The sequence below is a fragment of the Maylandia zebra genome, linkage group LG22 (assembly GCF_041146795.1).
Source record: "Maylandia zebra isolate NMK-2024a linkage group LG22, Mzebra_GT3a, whole genome shotgun sequence".
Taxonomy (NCBI): Eukaryota; Metazoa; Chordata; class Actinopteri; order Cichliformes; family Cichlidae; genus Maylandia; species Maylandia zebra.
The window spans coordinates 18,095,629-18,113,873 of record NC_135187.1 but is presented as its reverse complement, the minus strand read 5'-3'; the positions used below and the strand labels follow the sequence as shown (position 1 = coordinate 18,113,873).

At 38.7% G+C, this 18,245-nt stretch overlaps 1 protein-coding gene across 2 annotated transcripts in view; it reads right to left on the bottom strand.

Annotated features, from left to right (window-relative positions):
- The window catches only part of necab1 (N-terminal EF-hand calcium binding protein 1), a 42,490-nt gene extending 24,468 nt beyond the window's left edge, over window positions 1-18,022 (bottom strand). Inside the window, exons 1-5 of one of the 2 annotated variants that reach the window (XM_076879294.1) lie at window positions 17,785-18,022; window positions 14,731-14,755; window positions 11,725-11,833; window positions 6,712-6,737; window positions 6,412-6,509 (exon numbers count right to left, since the gene is read on the bottom strand). In XM_076879294.1, the coding sequence (XP_076735409.1) occupies window positions 6,412-6,509; window positions 6,712-6,737; window positions 11,725-11,833; window positions 14,731-14,755; window positions 17,785-17,874 (348 nt within the window). In that variant the 5' untranslated portion in view covers window positions 17,875-18,022. The remainder of the gene's footprint in view (window positions 1-6,411; window positions 6,510-6,711; window positions 6,738-11,724; window positions 11,834-14,730; window positions 14,756-17,784) is intronic. The other variant, XM_004548137.5, reaches the window with a different exon arrangement.
- Between the last annotated feature and the right edge of the window lie 223 nt (window positions 18,023-18,245).

Genomic DNA, 18,245 nt, shown 5'->3' with positions numbered 1-18,245 from the left:
TGATAAACTCTCTTGCTTGAATCAACACGTCTTTGATCTTATAGTGAAAGCTCTAGTGAAAAGTTGTCAAAGACAAACCAACTCCAGAGCTTTTCTCTGCTTATTTGCAATAAAACACCAAGGACTCAGCTCTGATCTGTTTCCCAACTGTACATTTCCTTTTTGGCCTCTGAAAATGGGGGCTGTGTATAAAAGTGGCTGCAATTTTTAAACATATAAAACAAAATATATGTGAAACCCTGTAAGTTAAAGCTGGAAGTCTGTAAGTACACCTTTAAATACTTTGAACTCTACTTTTAAATGTGTTATGGGTAAGAGGTTAGCAAACATTTTCCAATTTACATATTCCGAAGCTCTATTTATCCACATGGTCACTATTTGCTGCCCCTTTGGTTTGTTTTGATCTCTACTGACTCCCCCAAAACATGTCAGGCTGCTAACAGCCTGAACACATTCATTAGTCTTCGCTCCGTAGGGTATTTATTTATCAGAGAGAGAGTGAAAGGGTCTAAATGATGATAAAACAGTGTTCTCAGTCATGTGATACCATGTGCATAGTCGTGATACTATAAACATACACATGCAGTATTGAGAAGTATGACTTTAAAGAATTAAATGTGTTATTTTTGCGGCTTTATAGCTGTAAACAAACAGCATCAATCACCACCTCTTAATGATGCATCCTTTCTTCGGATTGGTGTAACAGGTGTTTGCCTGCAGTTATTTATGAGAAATAACATGTTTACATTTCTGTTGTGTTGGCAACAATCAGCTTCTTGTCATTTTGTGAGTCAGAGTTGGATATTTTTTCATGGCAGGTTGGAAAATTAGACTCAATGAGGTTTTGGAGAGATGTCATTTGTTATGTGTGGAACAGCACAGCAGGGCTAAGTGCTGTTTTGAATCTAATCAAAGGAGAGTGAGGGATGGTCAGCACAGCAGTTTGCTGTTTGCATGGCAGACCTGCTCCTACAGTTCTGAGGACCATGAGCATTCGTACACTCCACTTACAATGAGGCATTTGAAGGCAAACGCTAATGCAACTTGGATTAGAGAGTGCGTAATGCATGCATCGAAGCAAAACAAAAGATAGTGTTTCTTTATTTGGGTAACTGCTGTGTTTTTCAGTAGTACGATGAAAATGGCTGAATTTTAAAAGCTGGATTTGTTTATATGTTGTGTACATGTGTGCGCAGACACACTCACTAATTACAGTTTGTTGAGTGGGTGCCTACTGGGAGAGAGATAAACTCTTAGCAGCTCCTCTAGCATTCAGATCATTAAGACTCTTCCCCATCAGTCCTTTTAACAACATACATACACAAAACCATATGTAAGCAGACTAGATTAGGAGTACAGATAACACAAAATCTCTGCAGTGTTTGCAGTATTACTTTTTTTTAAAGTCTCATTATCTCTCATGCACAGATATTGTTTGATCCCCTGGCAAACACGCACACATGTACACACCTGCACACATGCCTGCGCGCTCGCTCAGCCAGAGTGAGTCACGACAAAACTGGTAAAGGTCAGTCTCCTGTGATCTCCACCTTTGTGCAAGTGTGTGTTAGCGTGTGTGTGTCCATCTCAACAATGAAGAACCATTTTAAACAGCTTCATGTTTCTTTTTTTGGCCTCTTCTTTGATCTTTTATTTTCAGTTGTACAAAAGGTCAAAGGAGAGCTTTGTTGAAGGCAAAACCGTGTGGTTTTCTATAATTTTCTACCTCATTCTCTGACCCAGAACTGCTGCTAAAATCATAGCATTTAAGTCCGCACTGAATAAATGCAATCCCAGCCCTGCAATCATACCTCAGCTTCAGCATCAGTTGTTTTACCCTTGGTAATTATAAAAATCCTGATTAACAATTATAATTAAATAACATCAAAAGCAAGCTGATTGAGCACAACAACTATGCTAAGTAAAACTCAGTTTGCATGTTTTAATCTGTTTCTGGGGAGTGTGTAAATTTCCACTAATTTTAAACTTACCAAACAGCAAACAACGCGGCTACATTTTACCAGGCAGCAGCACTGCATATTATTTTTTATTAATTAAAACTTTAGATTACAGGTTTGGCATCAGTATTTGTATAAAATAAAAGACGGACTGACTATGATCACATAGATTTGGCTTCAATGCTTCTTCCAGCACCCCCGCACGTGTACATAAAGACATGAGGCATGGACACAAATAAATTAGCTTGTGTGCACACACTTATTGTATTCCAGTGCAAAATTAAAATATATATATAAAAAAAAAACACCTTGCAGCCCCCTCACGTACATCCCCAGCCAGAGACTACCCACTGAAATACATACTCAGCCCAACAGAGACGATTGAGCTTTATTCCTGTGACTAAAGGAGCATCTGTTCTCCTTCTTGCTCAGCCAATACCCAGAGACAATCAGAGAAACACGGGGATTTTTTTTTTTCTGTGACTCATTTCTAAGGTCAAAGAAATCTTATAAAAAGCGCAAGCAGAAAGACTTCATCGTGGTGAAAACCTGTGTGTCTTTCACAGTCCAGTGTTGGAATTTCATTTGGAAGTTATTGCACATTCTGTCCAATTTGTGCAGAATAATTTGTCTTCATTTAGGCTCAAATATCCAGTGTGAGTGTTTTCTAGGGGGAGCACTAGAGATTTTCTGAGAGATTTGCAAGGTGAATAGCATCAGTAGAAAATGATAAATCCTTAGCATACACACTGCCTGGTTCTCCCCTCCGCCACCGCCCCGCCGATGTCTCATTTCCGGCTCTCAGTTATCCTCTTGGAGAACAGAAAAATGATTTGAGGTGCGATTTGATTTTCACACCTCAGCTTAAACGTGTTGAGACCCTTGAATGATTGCAAAAGGGGTTGCAGAGCTATGTGTATTTTTCTCTGCAGAAATGGTGAAATTTCAAGCAGGTGTACTTCACAGCTATGCTACTTCATGTCTAACCTTTTTTCCACAACGCCTTTTTGTCTTATGAGCTTCTACTACTTTTTTGCACCTCACATTTTCTTAATAAATCTGTTTTGATCCAATTTTTTCTATAAAATCTACCTTTACTGCTGTTTTTTCCCCAACACACGCTATAAACCAATGCCTTATCTGAGATTGGCCATCATTTATCTTTGACACTACAACTTTTACATGTATAAGTTGGATGTCATCATTTGTTACCTCGTTCTGTGCTAGTAAAAAAAAAAATACAACTGACAAATTAATGGTTTGACTCCCACACAATGGCCACGATGAGATGTGTCTGCTTCACTGAAGATCTGAGGGGCGATTTGAGCTTCACAGCATGTGTTGTGTGCACCAGCTGAGATACTACAAAGAAGACGAGAGAGTGCGACAAAGAAATAGAAGCTCTCCCTCCAGATCTAATAAGCCACCTCTCTTCCTTCTGCTCACATCCTTTTCCCATTTCTCTTTGTCATTTCTCCTTTCACCCTGCCATTTTTCTTCGTGTCTGATCATTCCTGTCTTTTTGACTTTATGTCTCATGCCACTCTCATCTTCCTTCCTCTCGTCTCTGATAATGCAAAGGGCATTCTGCTTCAGACAGTAAGATCAAGAGGACGTAATACATAAAGATCAAAAGCCATATTTGTTTGGTAACGCAGCCACAATCCATTCAATTTGTCATCTGTGCTGGCTGCAAGTCCAAAAAGAATTATAACATGTTTTGTTCTGGGGGGTTCATTAGTAGTATGCATGAGCCGTGGCTTGTCCTTTTTGGCTCTGTAATGGAAATGTGACTAATGGGAGATCTGAGAATGCCAGCTGGGCGTCCTCCCAGGAGCATGCTGATTTTCAGCATGTAGCTTTGGACACATTCTGGGAAAATCAAACATGCCTTCCTATTGTCTGTACATCTTCTAAATTTAATCAAAAGTTTCCTGTGTTACTCCAATTGACACAACTTATCTCAAATGTCACATCCACTGAGTCTTAACTCACTCACTGTGAAAAAAACACACACATATTATTGTCAAAGGAATATGGATCCTTTTATTACGATGACCTGGATGACTGAGAACCTTCACAGACACACACATATTATTGTGATGTCTGATATCTAGCAAAAAAAAAAATGTATAAAGGAAATTATCATTAGATACATTTATTTTATTGTGAAATAAAATTAAAAATTAGTGGCCTTTGCCAGTACTGTGAATGCAGCTTACAGCCATTTGCCAAGATAAAGCTCTATTTTAACATGCAGGTATAAATAGTTCTAATTTATTATATCTAATTTTTGTTGTTGCCACCATGTCTGCATGCCTAAGCGCACAGAGTTGGACTGACTGATTCTCATATAGTGCTTTCCTCCTCTCCCAGAGCACTCAGTGCCACACTCACCCATTCACACACTTTCTTCTATGATTTTCAGTGTTTCCAAGCTAACGTTCACACACATTGATATTCTAATGGATGCATCGGGTTAGTATCTTGCTCAAGGATACTTGGCATGCAGACTGTGATTGAACCACTAACCCTCCAATCTAATCTGCCAATCAGTAGACCACCTGCTCTAATTCCTGGGCTACAGCCACTTGTCAGGGTCCTTGGTTTTTTCGACCCAGTGTTTTGAGTTTCCTGTGTTTTTGTCATTTTGAATTATGTATTAAGTCCTCAGTGTCAGTCTTTAGTTATTCTATAGGGTAATGTTCCTTGTATACCTTATTTAGAAATTTTCCCTCTGTGTAGCGGACCCATGCGTCTCCCTCTGTGTGTCTAAGGCTACGTTCACACTGCAGGTGCATCCAATCCGACTTTTTTGATCCTATGCGACCCATATCCGATCATGGTATGACGGTGTGAACGGCACAAATCCGATATTTTCAAATCTGATCTGGGTCACTTTCTTATGTGGTACTGAATCTGATACATATCTGATGTTTTAGAAAGCGACTGCTGTTTGAATGGTCATGTCGCATTAAATCCGTCTTTTACGTCACTGACACAAGACAGACGCCAATTATCAGCGCTGGAGAAGACATCGCAAACGCTTCCTGGCCATCCAGTGAAACTATTGGGAAGACAACGTTGGAGGAACATGAACATTTTATTTGTACTGTATAATCTGCAGATTCTGACAGAAATCCGCAACTATCCTTTGAAGCACCGCTCCTCTAAAACAGCAATAAGGATAATTATTAGGCCATATGTAAAAAACAAAATAACTTCATAACTTAAAGCAAAATTTGGAAACGTAAAGTCCAAAACAAGTCTTCATATTAACGGCCATCAGTCAAACAATACTGTTTGGTCTGGGTCTAAACAGAGCGCGTTGTGTGTGACGTCTTCTTTTGTGCATGCGGGCCGCTTTGAGGGTTCACACTAGAGCATGTTTGCGGTCACATTTTATTTGTAGTGTGAACAAGCAGACAAAATTTTTTTTTTAAAAATCGATCAAAAAATGGAATTGAGCATTAAGACCTGCAGTGTGAACGTAGCCTAAGTGGATATAGTGATGTGAGTGTTGTGCTTTGTTCCCACTCCTTGTGTTCTGTGTTTCCTCACCCGTCATGTGCTCCTCCATGTTCTTTCTCCCTCCAGGCTATTTCTGTATACTTCCTGTTTTACTTTGAAGGTCTGTGTCTCATGTTGCTTCCTAGTCTTGTCGGTTCTGATTTCTCCCAGCTGTGTTTCCCTCCTGTCTCCTGTTTCCTGATTGTCCCTGTGAATATACAAGCCCTGTGTTTTCTCCTGCTGGTTGCTGGTTCATCTGTGATGTCTCCCTGTGTTCATCTGCATGTTATCCTGTGAGTTTTAGATTCAGCGCCGTGCATTTAGGTTTTCCCTGTTTAATTATTTCTTAGTTCCTGTCCTCACCGTCTCCATTTAAATAAACTCACTCCTCATACCAACCTCTGACTGCACTGGGGTCCTCACTTTACCTCCACACGACCTGCCTCGTCAGCCGTGACGCCACCCATGTGATTGGCTGATTAGATATTGAGTTGGACACGTGTAATAAAATTGCTGATGACTATACAGACACACACACACACACACACACACACACACACATGCATATTTGGCAAGATTGTTACACCAAAGAAACAGTTGACAAACACAAATTTTCTTACTTTTTTATGCTACGTTTATAATAATAAAGGTGCATTTAAAATATCTGTTATGTCAGTAGCTTCATCAAGACGACCTCCCTGATAGAAAGAACCCAAAAAACAGTCTAATGCCTTAACTTATTTTGTTTTAATAAGAACTGGAATTTGCATAAAATCTGAAATGCAGAAATCATTGTGAAAAAGAAAAACACACTTTCAAGAGAATTTCAAAAACATCAATGCCCAAAAGATATGTGAATATTCACACAGGAAACATCATTACTATTCACATCTAGTGTTCCTGTGTATGTTCCCCCTGATTACATTCATTTATAGTATCTTACCTTCTTTGTTTTGTCCATCGCCTTCAGGATGGACATGTTCAGGTCTTCTAAGGCAGCAAGAACGTTCTCGTATTCACCGAGGTGCTGGGAGAAGTACTCTTCGAAGCAGAAAAACCAAAGCAAAAAACATTTTGTGAGTCAGACAACTGGGACAGGGCTGTAGGTGTTTTGTTGAAGAAGCACTGGTGTGACACCTCACTCGCACTGCCTTAGGGGTTTGGTCTGGGAGCATGTGACCATGTCTAACATCTTACTTTCCTATCTTTACTTTTCTGTCTGCATTTAAAAGACTCAACTTACCACAGAGTTCATCCGTGTCCAAGTTGCTGTAAAAGAAGAAAATGACAGGTATTTAAATTAAAAACAGACGTCTCCAGGGACAGAGGTACATTTTTCCTGCAAAGATCTCTTTGACACAGTCTTCGCTTTGATGAATCAATGTGATGACAGATAGAACTGAGTAAAATATGCGATGAGTAACAGAATAATTTTGGTGTTTTGGCCTCCAGAGGCATGAGTGAGAGACAAATTGGCCAAATGGGGAGTTTCAGAAATGTTGGCCGTTTCTAATAAATGTTCATGCATGGATGCTTTTCTGGGTGGTCTGAGTATTTTTGTTCCTGAAAGAGAGAGCCCAAAAGAGAAAAGAAGTGGAACAAAGGAGAGGTGACGAAGTGAAGAGAATATTAGGCACTGTATCAGCACTACAACTATCTTCAGACGACACAAAAAACACATCTTATTTCTTGCTCTAGTCATTGATACCAGGGGATTTCACTCGTTTAAACCGCATTTCATGCAAGCCGTGGCTGCTGTTTGCAAGAGGAGAGTGCTGCAATCAATGATCCAAACAGGAGAAAACGGAGAGAGGAGCCAGAAGTCAGACAACTAAGTAACGCACCATTAGCCTCTCTCCTGTTTTGCTTGAAGCCTGGTTGCTCTGACACTGAAGGTACATTACCATTGCTCTGAAAATTTGTTACCTTTATAAATAAATAAAACAGCCTTGAAATACTGTAAATACAGTTAATTCCATATCAATAATCTGTCATCCATACATGCAGCATGCTGTGTGTGCCTGTTTAAATCCGCTGTATTGAATAATGTCAGTGTTCGACATGGACCTGAGCAGGTTTAACAGCCTGTCAGGGAGACCTTACAATCTGGTTACTCGTTCTTTAATCAATATAGGATTCAACCAGAGACTTCCAATTGACTTCCTTACAACTTTGTCATCTGCCTCCTCCTGTGTTCATTTCACAGGTGGAGGCACACATTAACACGGAGTCTGGTAAAGATAATAGGAAACTGGACTCCACTGTATGTCAACAGTATGCATTTTTCTTTTTTTGTTGTTGATATTTTCTTGAATACATATCTGATACAATCTATATAATAAAATTAAATATCATTAATTGAGTTCTGCTGAGCTCTGCTTAGGAATAAAGGGACATTTTAGGTCTCTATTCTCATTACAAATATCACATCAAATCTACACATACACACTGAAAGGTTGTTGGTTGGTTCAATTCCAGCTATAGCCACAAATCATCTTTAATACTGAGTCAGGAAGAGATCTGGTGTAAAAATGTGTTTGTGAAATAATTATTATCACTTTAAAATATTAAGGAAGTAGACAGACGTTTAGATGGTGATGACTGTAGGAGCAAGTGGTGACAAAGCCAGATAATTTCTTCTTGCTTTTCAAATGGCCAAATAATTTCTTTTCTTTTTGTTAAGTCACCCCTATCATTGGCTTATCTTGTTGAGGCCATGTAAAAGTATACGATGAGGACTTAGGCACTAATGACCTCTTAACTAATTACACCTTGCTGTTGCTGCAGATCAGAAGATGCATACACTTTGGGTATAAAGGGATGAACATGGTCAGCAACAATAATCAGGTAGGCTGTGGTGGTTAAATGATGCTCAGCTGGTGCTTAGGAGGCTGAAATGTACCAAGAAAATATCCCTAACAACATTAAACCACTACCTTCTGCTTGAACTGCTGATACAAGGCAGGACTGATATATGCTTTCATGTTTTTTATCAACATGCCTATAAAGTTGCTGTCATGTGATTGGTTGTGGGTATATAATAAATTTAGTTAGTAACTATATTCTGATTTTAAGAAATCTGGTTTTGTTTCTGAAGTTGTCCTTTTAAAAATGTTTATAAAAATCAATTAAACTTCAGTTTTGATGCCTCTGTGCTCAGTCTGCAAAAAACTTTTCTGAAAAAACTGAAATTCAGTTGTTAGTAAGTTTAACTTTAGCTCTGTGAGTGGATGCACAACCCTTCAAAAGGCTCTATAACTGGTTAGGTGAGGAGGCCAGACTTATTGATCGCTGTGGCCTCCCCAGAGCTTGTTTTTTCTTTTGTCCACTTGCAGTTTATGTGAGTTTGGACACCAAAACATTGAAACTGTTTAACATATTGATTTAAATGTAAATTTTCCAAGGTGATCGTTGTGTGATGTAATGCCGAGTGCAAATCCTGCATTCTTATAATTGTTGTGATGATGTGATGAGCTGCAGCAGCTATTTATTTAGAGAGAGAATCAACCTGTATCAAACCACTTGAGTCAGAGTGTTTAATTTTCTGGTTGTTTAATTACACCAATGAAGTACGTAACATGATTGACACACCACTGTGTGGAGTGAACAGAGATATTTTAATAAGCTTCCTGATAAGTGTACTCATTAAGCAGTGTTAATAGAATTAGCACTGTTTGCTTCGGGTGATATAGACAACAACAACCATCCTGTGACTATTACTCTATCAACAGACACTAGGGCCCAGTGTGTAAACTACAAGCCCAACAACATACAGAACAAGTTCCTTTACATCCTTGTGTAGTTTTAAGCCAGCTCTTTGTTTATAACAGCTGGCTGAATGCTCAACAGCTGCTTGCTTTAAAGCTTACAAAAGTCTCTTTCTAGTGTTTTTAGACCACTGATGCAGAACCTGCATCTGATTAATGTGAGGCACACCAAAGAAAACTTAACTAATAGCTTACACAGAATGAAGTTTCTCCAAGCACTTTTTGAAGAACTATTTTCAACCTGATTCAGACTGCAGATCTTTATTAGTACACATAATCATCATTATTTTTCAATGTCTAACGTCAAACTGAGGGCCAGGTGAGGTGGTTTATTCAAAGTGGTAATTCATCATAAAAAATACTGAGTGCTCTCGAGTCTTTGACATCTCTATTAGAAAATGTATTTCTATTGAAATAAATCACTATCATCACTTCTTCTGTTGTGAATAGCTTTAGTTTAGTTTCATAAAACCAAATGTCCAGCAGTGTTGATTCAATGCACAACAGAGTCAGTGGCTAAAGTGCTAAAAGTGGCGCTCTGTGTGAAACCGCTAACACTAACCATAAATTCTCCATTTCTTTGGCAGGTAATGAAGGGTAAACCAAATAATAATGTGTGATTACATACTGGTTGTACACGGTGATAGATGATACAGTTACTCTATATTATACTTTGTATATTTATGACAGCACTTGTTAGCTTGTTTGTGCACATGCTAATTGAAGCGTGGCACAGAAGCTAGCATGGCTTTACACTTTTATTTCTCTTCTGTTATGACTATCTAAACATTAGATCAATAACAGATGCTTTTACTAACCTAACCATGTTCTACATCACTCTACAATAACACACATATATTTAGTTCTACTTGTTTCCTTTATATAAAACTTTGATCGGGGACTTTAGGGTTAAGGATGCCAGTGTTATATAGCTGGAAGACAGAGATTAGAAATACTTACATACTAATCTAAGCTTTGTCAAAATGGCACTAAAAGGTTTATTCACCTGCTAAATGCCTCTCAGACAGAAACAGTGCTTCAGTGCTGCACTGCTATTATATAACTGAAACTAGCAGCTATTTCTAAATATCTTGTGGCTCAGCGGGTCATTTGCTCACAAATGCCTTCAGTGTAATCACAGAGGAGTGACTGTATAAGTATTATCTGTATCCTGATTGATGCAGGAGCTGGTTCACATTATAATGTCTGCAGGGAGCATAAGTAATGTGGTTTCTCATGTGTGTGATTTAAAAGAATTGGTGTGAACTAAAAAGCAGAAAAATCAGTGCAAATCGGTCGACAGTGAAGTGTCAGTGTGTCTTTGGCTTCCTCTCACCGTTAGGTGTTTGGGACATTGTGAATATAAATGGTAAAATGGCCTGCATTTATATAGCGCCTTACTAGTCCCTAAGGACCCCAAAGCGCTTTACATATCCAGTCATCCACCCATTCACGCACTGGTGATGGCAAGCTACATTGTAGCCACAGCCACCCTGGGGCGCACTGACAGAGGCGAGGCTGCCGGACACTGGCGCCACCGGGCCCTCTGACCACCACCAGTAGGCAACGGGTGAAGTGTCTTGCCCAAGGACACAACGACCGAGACTGTCCAAGCCGGGGCTCGAACCGGCAACCTTCCGATTACAAGGCGACCTCCCAACTCTTGAGCCACGATCGCCCCAGGGAACATTGCATTGCACATCAGTGCCTGATTTTTAAAAGTAGATGATCTGTATTTACTGTGCTTCCACCTCCAGCTGAGTCTTGCAGAACAAAGCTGCAGGTCAGGAGGAAAAGAGGAAGACCACAGAGAAAGTTCACAGGTGTAGTGAGGGAGGACTTTGGGATCATCATTAACGATGATTTAGGCCTCATTGTGATGCGTTGACGGTTTCCCTGATTGAAAGGTGACTTATAATACACAAGAATTTGGAAACCACGTTAGACAAGCCTGATATTTGAGAGTAATAATAATAATAATAATAATAATAATAATAATAATAATAATAATAATGGATTGCATTTATAAAGCACTTTTCGAGACCCTCAAAGCACTTTACAATTCCACTATTCATTCACTCTCACATTCACACACTGACATGGTGTACAAGAAAAGCATGCAGAAGCTCACTTTATTTCTCTACTTGTGGCAGTCTCTCAGGGTGAAACAAAAATCTGTACAGGTATTACAATAAAAAAAAAAAAACTCTTTTTGAAAGCAGTAACTAAATTCAAAATGACCTCTCAAAGCCTCAGTGGGAAAGCTCCAAACAAATTTTACCAGCCATTTCATTTATATTGTTGTATTATTTTAGTTACTTCACAAAATAATTTGAGCAAGTAAATCTCTTCTTACTTTTAAAAAGATGAATGTTATTAAAAGGGAAAACACAACGATATCGTTCAGAATTTTGAAACCGATTACTCTTGCCCCTTACCTCTCCTCATCTGAATGGAATAAACTGGTAAGAAGGTAAAGCGAGTCTTACTCTGTGTTATGGGTATCGATCGTGTGAAAGAGCTCCTTCAGTTCCTCAGCTGTCAGGACTCCGTCAGAGAAGTAGGATTTGAATTCATCAAAGGACAGCTTTCCATCATCTGGGGGTAAAGAACAAATCTTCTCAGGATGGCTTCTTTCTCAACACTTTAAAACATCGTGGATTTGGTTTGTGTTTGCAAGACATCAGACTATAAGAAAATGTGTCCAAACAAATGTAAAAGTGAAACTGGCGGATCATTTTGTTATAAAACTGATAAGATGACATTGATAAAGAATATTTGTCTTGAGCTGGTTTGACCTGAGGTGTCTTTAGATGTTAAAAATTATATCAGTAAAATATGGCATCAAGTTTAAACATCAGATTCTATTTCACATCAAACGAGGAGTAATATAACATAACAAAATAAACCAGCAAAGGTACATTGATCTTGTTTTTATTATCCCTCTCTCCATATATAAAGCAGGTCATCACCATTTGTTCCACTAGACTAACATTATATCAAACAGTCAGTCATTTTTTATGATTTGAGGCGCTGCAATTATGAACAGAATAAAAGTAGTATGAAATATTCATGAGCTGAAAATAAACAGAATTTCAAAACAGAGCGCTCCAAACTGAACGCCCTCCAGCGAAAACAAAGACCAACGACATCTCGTTTTTCACGCAGCTCTGGCTCCAGTGGTGTCTTCCTGTTTTTGTGACACAGTGTGGCCGATCTTCAAATTGTCACTGCTGACCTGATCTGGAGGAAATGTGTAGCATGTTTCTATAGCTGCTGTAAGGGAACACAATCACATGCCCAAAAATAGAGCCTACAGTGAGTCACTGTCAGTGCATTCAGAAATACGCTCGGAGCAGGTTCGGCATGTGCTGCTCCTTGTGCAACAATAAAAACAAACATGTGGGATGACTTCTATTGCTGCATGACAAGGCTTCAAATCATACACGGCGTGGGATGGATATTTAGTAGATGATGGAGCATGTCATGCCATGTGAAAAATACTGATTTGCTATTTTTGGTCATTTCTGCTAAATTCAACTGGACTGCATTTATGTTGTTTACACAACAAGCCGCAGTCACACATTCATGCAGACTTTTAATGGGTAGATATAACAAATATACTAATGACATGAGGGGCAAATGGGTCAGCAACTTGTCCAAGAACACTTCTACATGCTGCCTGGAGGAGTTGGGGATCAAACCCTCAACCTCCTGCTACAAACTGATGCCCCAAATTAAAAATATATGCAGGTCAAAGAAAGACAACTAAATATAGAGGTCTGTTAATTTGTCGGTATGTTATATGACTTATAGGAAAATTGATTCTACTATTTTCCTTTTTAACATTTTAAAACAAACAGCTGTTTCCAGAAATGGGTGCTGATGTTTACTTGTTTACAGCAAAGTACACCCGCCAGGTTATCGCTGATGGACGTTATAGGATGGACATAGCGGCAGTTTTTCGTAACGTCCCCTTCTGAACCCTCGACATGAACATTTTGGTCATTTCCAGCTTGTTTCTATGAAACTGTCAAACAGGGTGAATCTCAGACATCGTGGCTACTGCACGCATGAGTCCACAGTCACACAGACCAGTCGGGAAATCCCTGGGAAACATCAGTTGCTAGAAAAAATGTGTATTGCCCGACCAACTGGCAATTGGCTGCAGGTAGTCACTGGGTGAAAGTGGTTACAAAGAGGTATACAGTATTGTATCAAAAACAGTGGGATTTGTTTGGGCGCTTGCAGGTTGTCATGGTTATGTGCAGTCTGCAATGCAACTCGCCGAGCAGTCGTGAAACTTGAAAAAGAGTGACCCAAACCAGAAACAGAGACTACTCGCCTTCAACATAAAAGCTGCACCTTTTGAAACGTGTTGGTTGCATCAATTAAGAGCAGCTTTTAATTTGAAAAGCAAACGTAATAATTTGCACAAAGTATCACGACTGCTTTCTAACTCCTGACAGATTTCAGCAGGGGTCATGACTTTTTGTGCTTTTTTGCACCTTCTTTTCTTCGTATGATCAACACATTTTCTCTCTATCATTTCTTCTATTTACACATAACTTAATTCATGGACATTTATGGTGTGATTTCTTTGCATGCATGGATTGGATGGGTTGTTACCAACATCTGGTAAGAATTTCCTTATAAACTGATCTATTTTTTTCTTATATTTATTGTTTTGTGGAAATTAATGAATGGTTTGGTCACACTTTTCACAGTATTTTCACAACAAATAGTTTGCAAGTGTTTTCAGACAAGTCAGGATCTTCCATGAGTGACTGAGGTCTAAGGTTGGCGCTTGTCAGTCACAAGATAACCACAACTTAAAGCATCATCTAACCAAATTGCTAATTTTATTTCATTTAATTCTTTCCAGAATTAAATGAAAGAAATTTAGATCTTGTTTTATTTATTTCAAAGCATATTTATTATCTCAGCAAACAAAGACTTGCTTGAATTGTGTGGGGTCAAAACAGTTTTTAAATGAAAAGTAAACAGTGAAGCAGCTTAAAGAAGCTAAGATGGAGGATTTATGTGCATCCTATATTACACTTGCATGTGTAACAGAAAGAGATTTATTTATTATTTTAGTGCTTTTTGGATTCCCTTTGTTGTCTGCACTTCTCTGATCAATAAGAACATAAAAGATGTATTTTTGTATGTTTATCCTGCATTAGAGAGTGGAGGTGAAACAACGACATAATTTGCCACCTGATAGGGCACCTCTGAGTCATTTTGTGTGGACCACTATCATAAAAGTGTTCACAAATGTCAGTGTTTTTCTTTGTAAATGCTCTGAAACTGAACCTCAGTGGGCATGGTCAGTTTCCTGTTTCCATGGAAACTGACAGAGTATCAGCAGAGAGTCATGATCGGAATTTCATTGAGAAAGTAATCTGTGAAAGAAAGGTTGAAGTGACGCTCAACACAGAAGAGAGTGGTGTTGGTGTGTGAATCTGAAATGAGCCAGATGGTGAAATACTCACCGTTTTTATCGGCCCTCCGTAAGATCTGTAATTAGGAAATGAAGAAAAAAACAACAGGATATTAAAGCAGGTTCCACACCACCAGAGTTAAAGTAAGCAAGTGTGTGAGTGCGAGGATCATCGATCACTCTGCCGAAAGCAGTGCGTCATTAAATTATTGATAGTGCTGTCCCAGAGTCCAAAGGAGATGAAAGGCGGAGTGGCAATGACCACATCAGCTGTAAAAGGCTTGAGCCACCATCCTCAAAATAGCACATCCTACTTTTACTTACCATGAAGAAGACTCTGCACGGGCGGCTTTGGAGGATAAATCTATATCTAAATGATGTCTGTTTTAAATTCATTCATTTATTTGTGGGATTTCCAGACTAAGAGGATTCTAGCCCAAAGCTGCACACAGGTTAAAAAAAGAAAGAAAAAGAAAACTACTATAAAATATCCACCCACCATCTTCAAGCTCCTGGCAGTCGATTCTGTGCTCTGATTTACTTTTTTTTTCCAGTTTTTTTTTTAATCTGCTGTACAAATACTGCTTCTCTGTCTTCATCTCTTAGTTAAATTCAGTTCCTCTACAAAGCGACAAAGCAGAAAAAATTGTTTTGTTTCATTATTATTTCAAATATGTAATCAACCATTCACTTGGCAGGAACCATCACAACCATGTTAGAAAGTGGTCCAAAAAAGAGAAAGAAAATATCCAGTGAGTGGCTGTTCTCTGGATGAAAATTCCAGAATGAACAGACTGCTTTGAGCTGATAGGAAGGCAAGAGTAACAAGAGTAACCACTCGTTGGAACAAAGATATCCATAAGAGCATCTCTAAATGCCCTACATGTTGAATTCTGAAGTAGATGTGCTACAGGAGCAGAAGACCACACTAGCTGCTACTTTTGTCAGCTAAGAACAGGAAACTGAGGCTACATGTCACACTGACTCACCAAAACTGGACAACAGAAGACTAGAAAAAAACAAAACATTATCTGGTCTAATTAGTTTCAATTTCTGCTGCTACACTCAGAATTTGTCATAAACAACATGGAAGCATGGATCCATCCTTGTATCAGTGATTCAGGCTGCTGGTGATGTAATGCGTTGGAAAATATATTCTTGGCACAGTTTGGATCCATTAGTACTGACTGAGCATCATTCTAAGGCCACAGCTTACCTGAGTTGCTCATCTTTATAACCACAGTGTCCTCATGTTCTCACAGCTGCTTCCAGCAGGATCACATATCATCTCACTAAGTTTAAAATCATCTCAAAATGCTTTCTTGAGCATAACGATGAGCTCCCTGTACTCAAACTAGTACTAAGCTTCATGGTGTACCTAAATAAAGTGTCTGGTGAGTGTACATAAATTAGAAAAGACTACCAAAAAAGACATCACTTTGTATTATATGAAACTAGAATAGGATATTTTTAAGTCATGGTATTTTAATTACATATAATTAAGTTTTTATCAATTAAGTATAAAAATAATATAGATATTAATAAATGCTCAAAATAAGCACCTGCTCCTGATGTAATTGTGTCTGCTCTCTAAAGCTGTTGTGTCTGTTCTTTATCACCCCGTGAACGCATTGTCACAATCTTAATAGTACAGGCTTAAATAATATTTAGAGTAATCTTGATGACTACTCCTGCCGTTTCTGCTTTTACCCCTGTAATTAAACTCAAGTCCGGGTCTCATCTCATTTCATACCTCAGCTCACCCAAATGAATCTTTCATATGCTATTAATAAAATAAATCTCACACCGCAACAACGGCAGCAGAATAAAAATGCAAACATCTGAGATAATGTCAGTGATTGGGTTGAAGATATGTGTATTAATGAAGCACACTGAGGTTGAAGCTCAGAAGAAACAAAATATACCCAAGAAGCAACAATTTGTGACCAGCTCTCCCCTAAAAACAAGAAATGGTTTGATTCCCTGTAATCCAGTTGGAGAAGACAGATAATGAGTTTGCCATTGGCTGGATAGATAGAGGTCTCTGCCTTTAATAACTCTGGTTAAATGCTAAATGTACTACAAAGCACTTTTCTCCTCTTACCGAGCACTCAAAACACTTCTCTTGGTTCATTTGCTTTCCTTATGCCTTCCCGAAAATACTGATGGCAGCCAACAGGTTTATGATTAAGATATCACAAATGAATGAAAGCATGGAGGGAAATTGAATCAGTAGGTGGATAAGAGGCAGAAGGCAGTCTGATTAAGAGCAGGGGTAAAGCTGCTAAGACACAAACACTTGGAGAAGGGTCATTAGATCAGGATGAGAGTTTAAGATGTGTGAGGAATCAATCCTAGGCTTATTTTATTGTCCACACTTACACCCTCTGCACTTGCCTCCATCCCTAACAAAAACAGGACCCAAACAGAAGACCCGCTTAAGGAAAAATCACCAGCATGTCTACAACTACCACCTATGGCTTGGTTTGTTTGTTTTTCTTTGCACAGATTTGCAGTGAAAATTAGGAAATTAAGTGAATGATGTTCATAATTTAATTGAATATGTACCCCCACCCCCTGCACAATACTCAAACAAAACCTACATCCATGTTTGCATGATCATTTCCCCCACAAAAAAATACAGGTTTCTCTTTTCAAATTAGAAATATGTTAATGTTAATTAGATTTTTCATATTTAAGCTGGATTTGTGAACAAACATATCAACAAAACGGGGCAGATTTCTACTAATTAATTATTTTACTGTGTTTGATTTTAAGGCTGAGGAGAAGCGAAAGGAGTAAGCTTTGAAATCCTTCTACCAAATAGATAAAGTACATGTGAGTTGTATGAAATAATTACTAGAAAGAAAGCCCTCTGTACACGTCATACATTAGAGGAATCCATATTAAATCAAGTGAGCCACAATCAACACTAATAGGTCTTCTTTATTTCTAATAAATTGAAATCTGTAAACTGTAATGCATTTTGTAAGGATCACATACCGGTAATCCTGGTATATATTTTTTTCCACAGTTATGTTTTAACAGTGTTGATTTTTAAGTGTAATTTTGGTCTTAATAAGGATAAAAAACACATGATACTTACATCAATGAAAATGGACATTCCCTTTTTGAGCTCTATTTGAGCACTGGGCTCCTCGGACACCGGCTGAACCTCTTCTGAACAATCCATCATCCACAGTGTAGCTTCACTTGTGATCTGCAGAGGAATGTGTGTCCGCTTGAACCTCTTATTCTCTGACTCCGACAAGACACGCGAAGTAACGCACAAGTTCCGGGCTGGAGTGCCACAATTAAACGTTTACTTTTAAAAGCCGAAAATAAGAGTTAATGCGATCCTTACAGTGCACGTAACGAAGCCCAAATATAACTGCCCTGCAGTCAGCTTTGAGACTGCTTTTTCCTCCCCGTTAGGCAGCGATGTGCAGCTATATGCTTTTATTTTGACAGCTAAATCAACAGCCTGCCATATACTGACTGTCTGTGTTGATCCCGCCTCAGTTGATGCGAAGTGATCGTGTTTTTCACACTGTGATGCACAGGCTT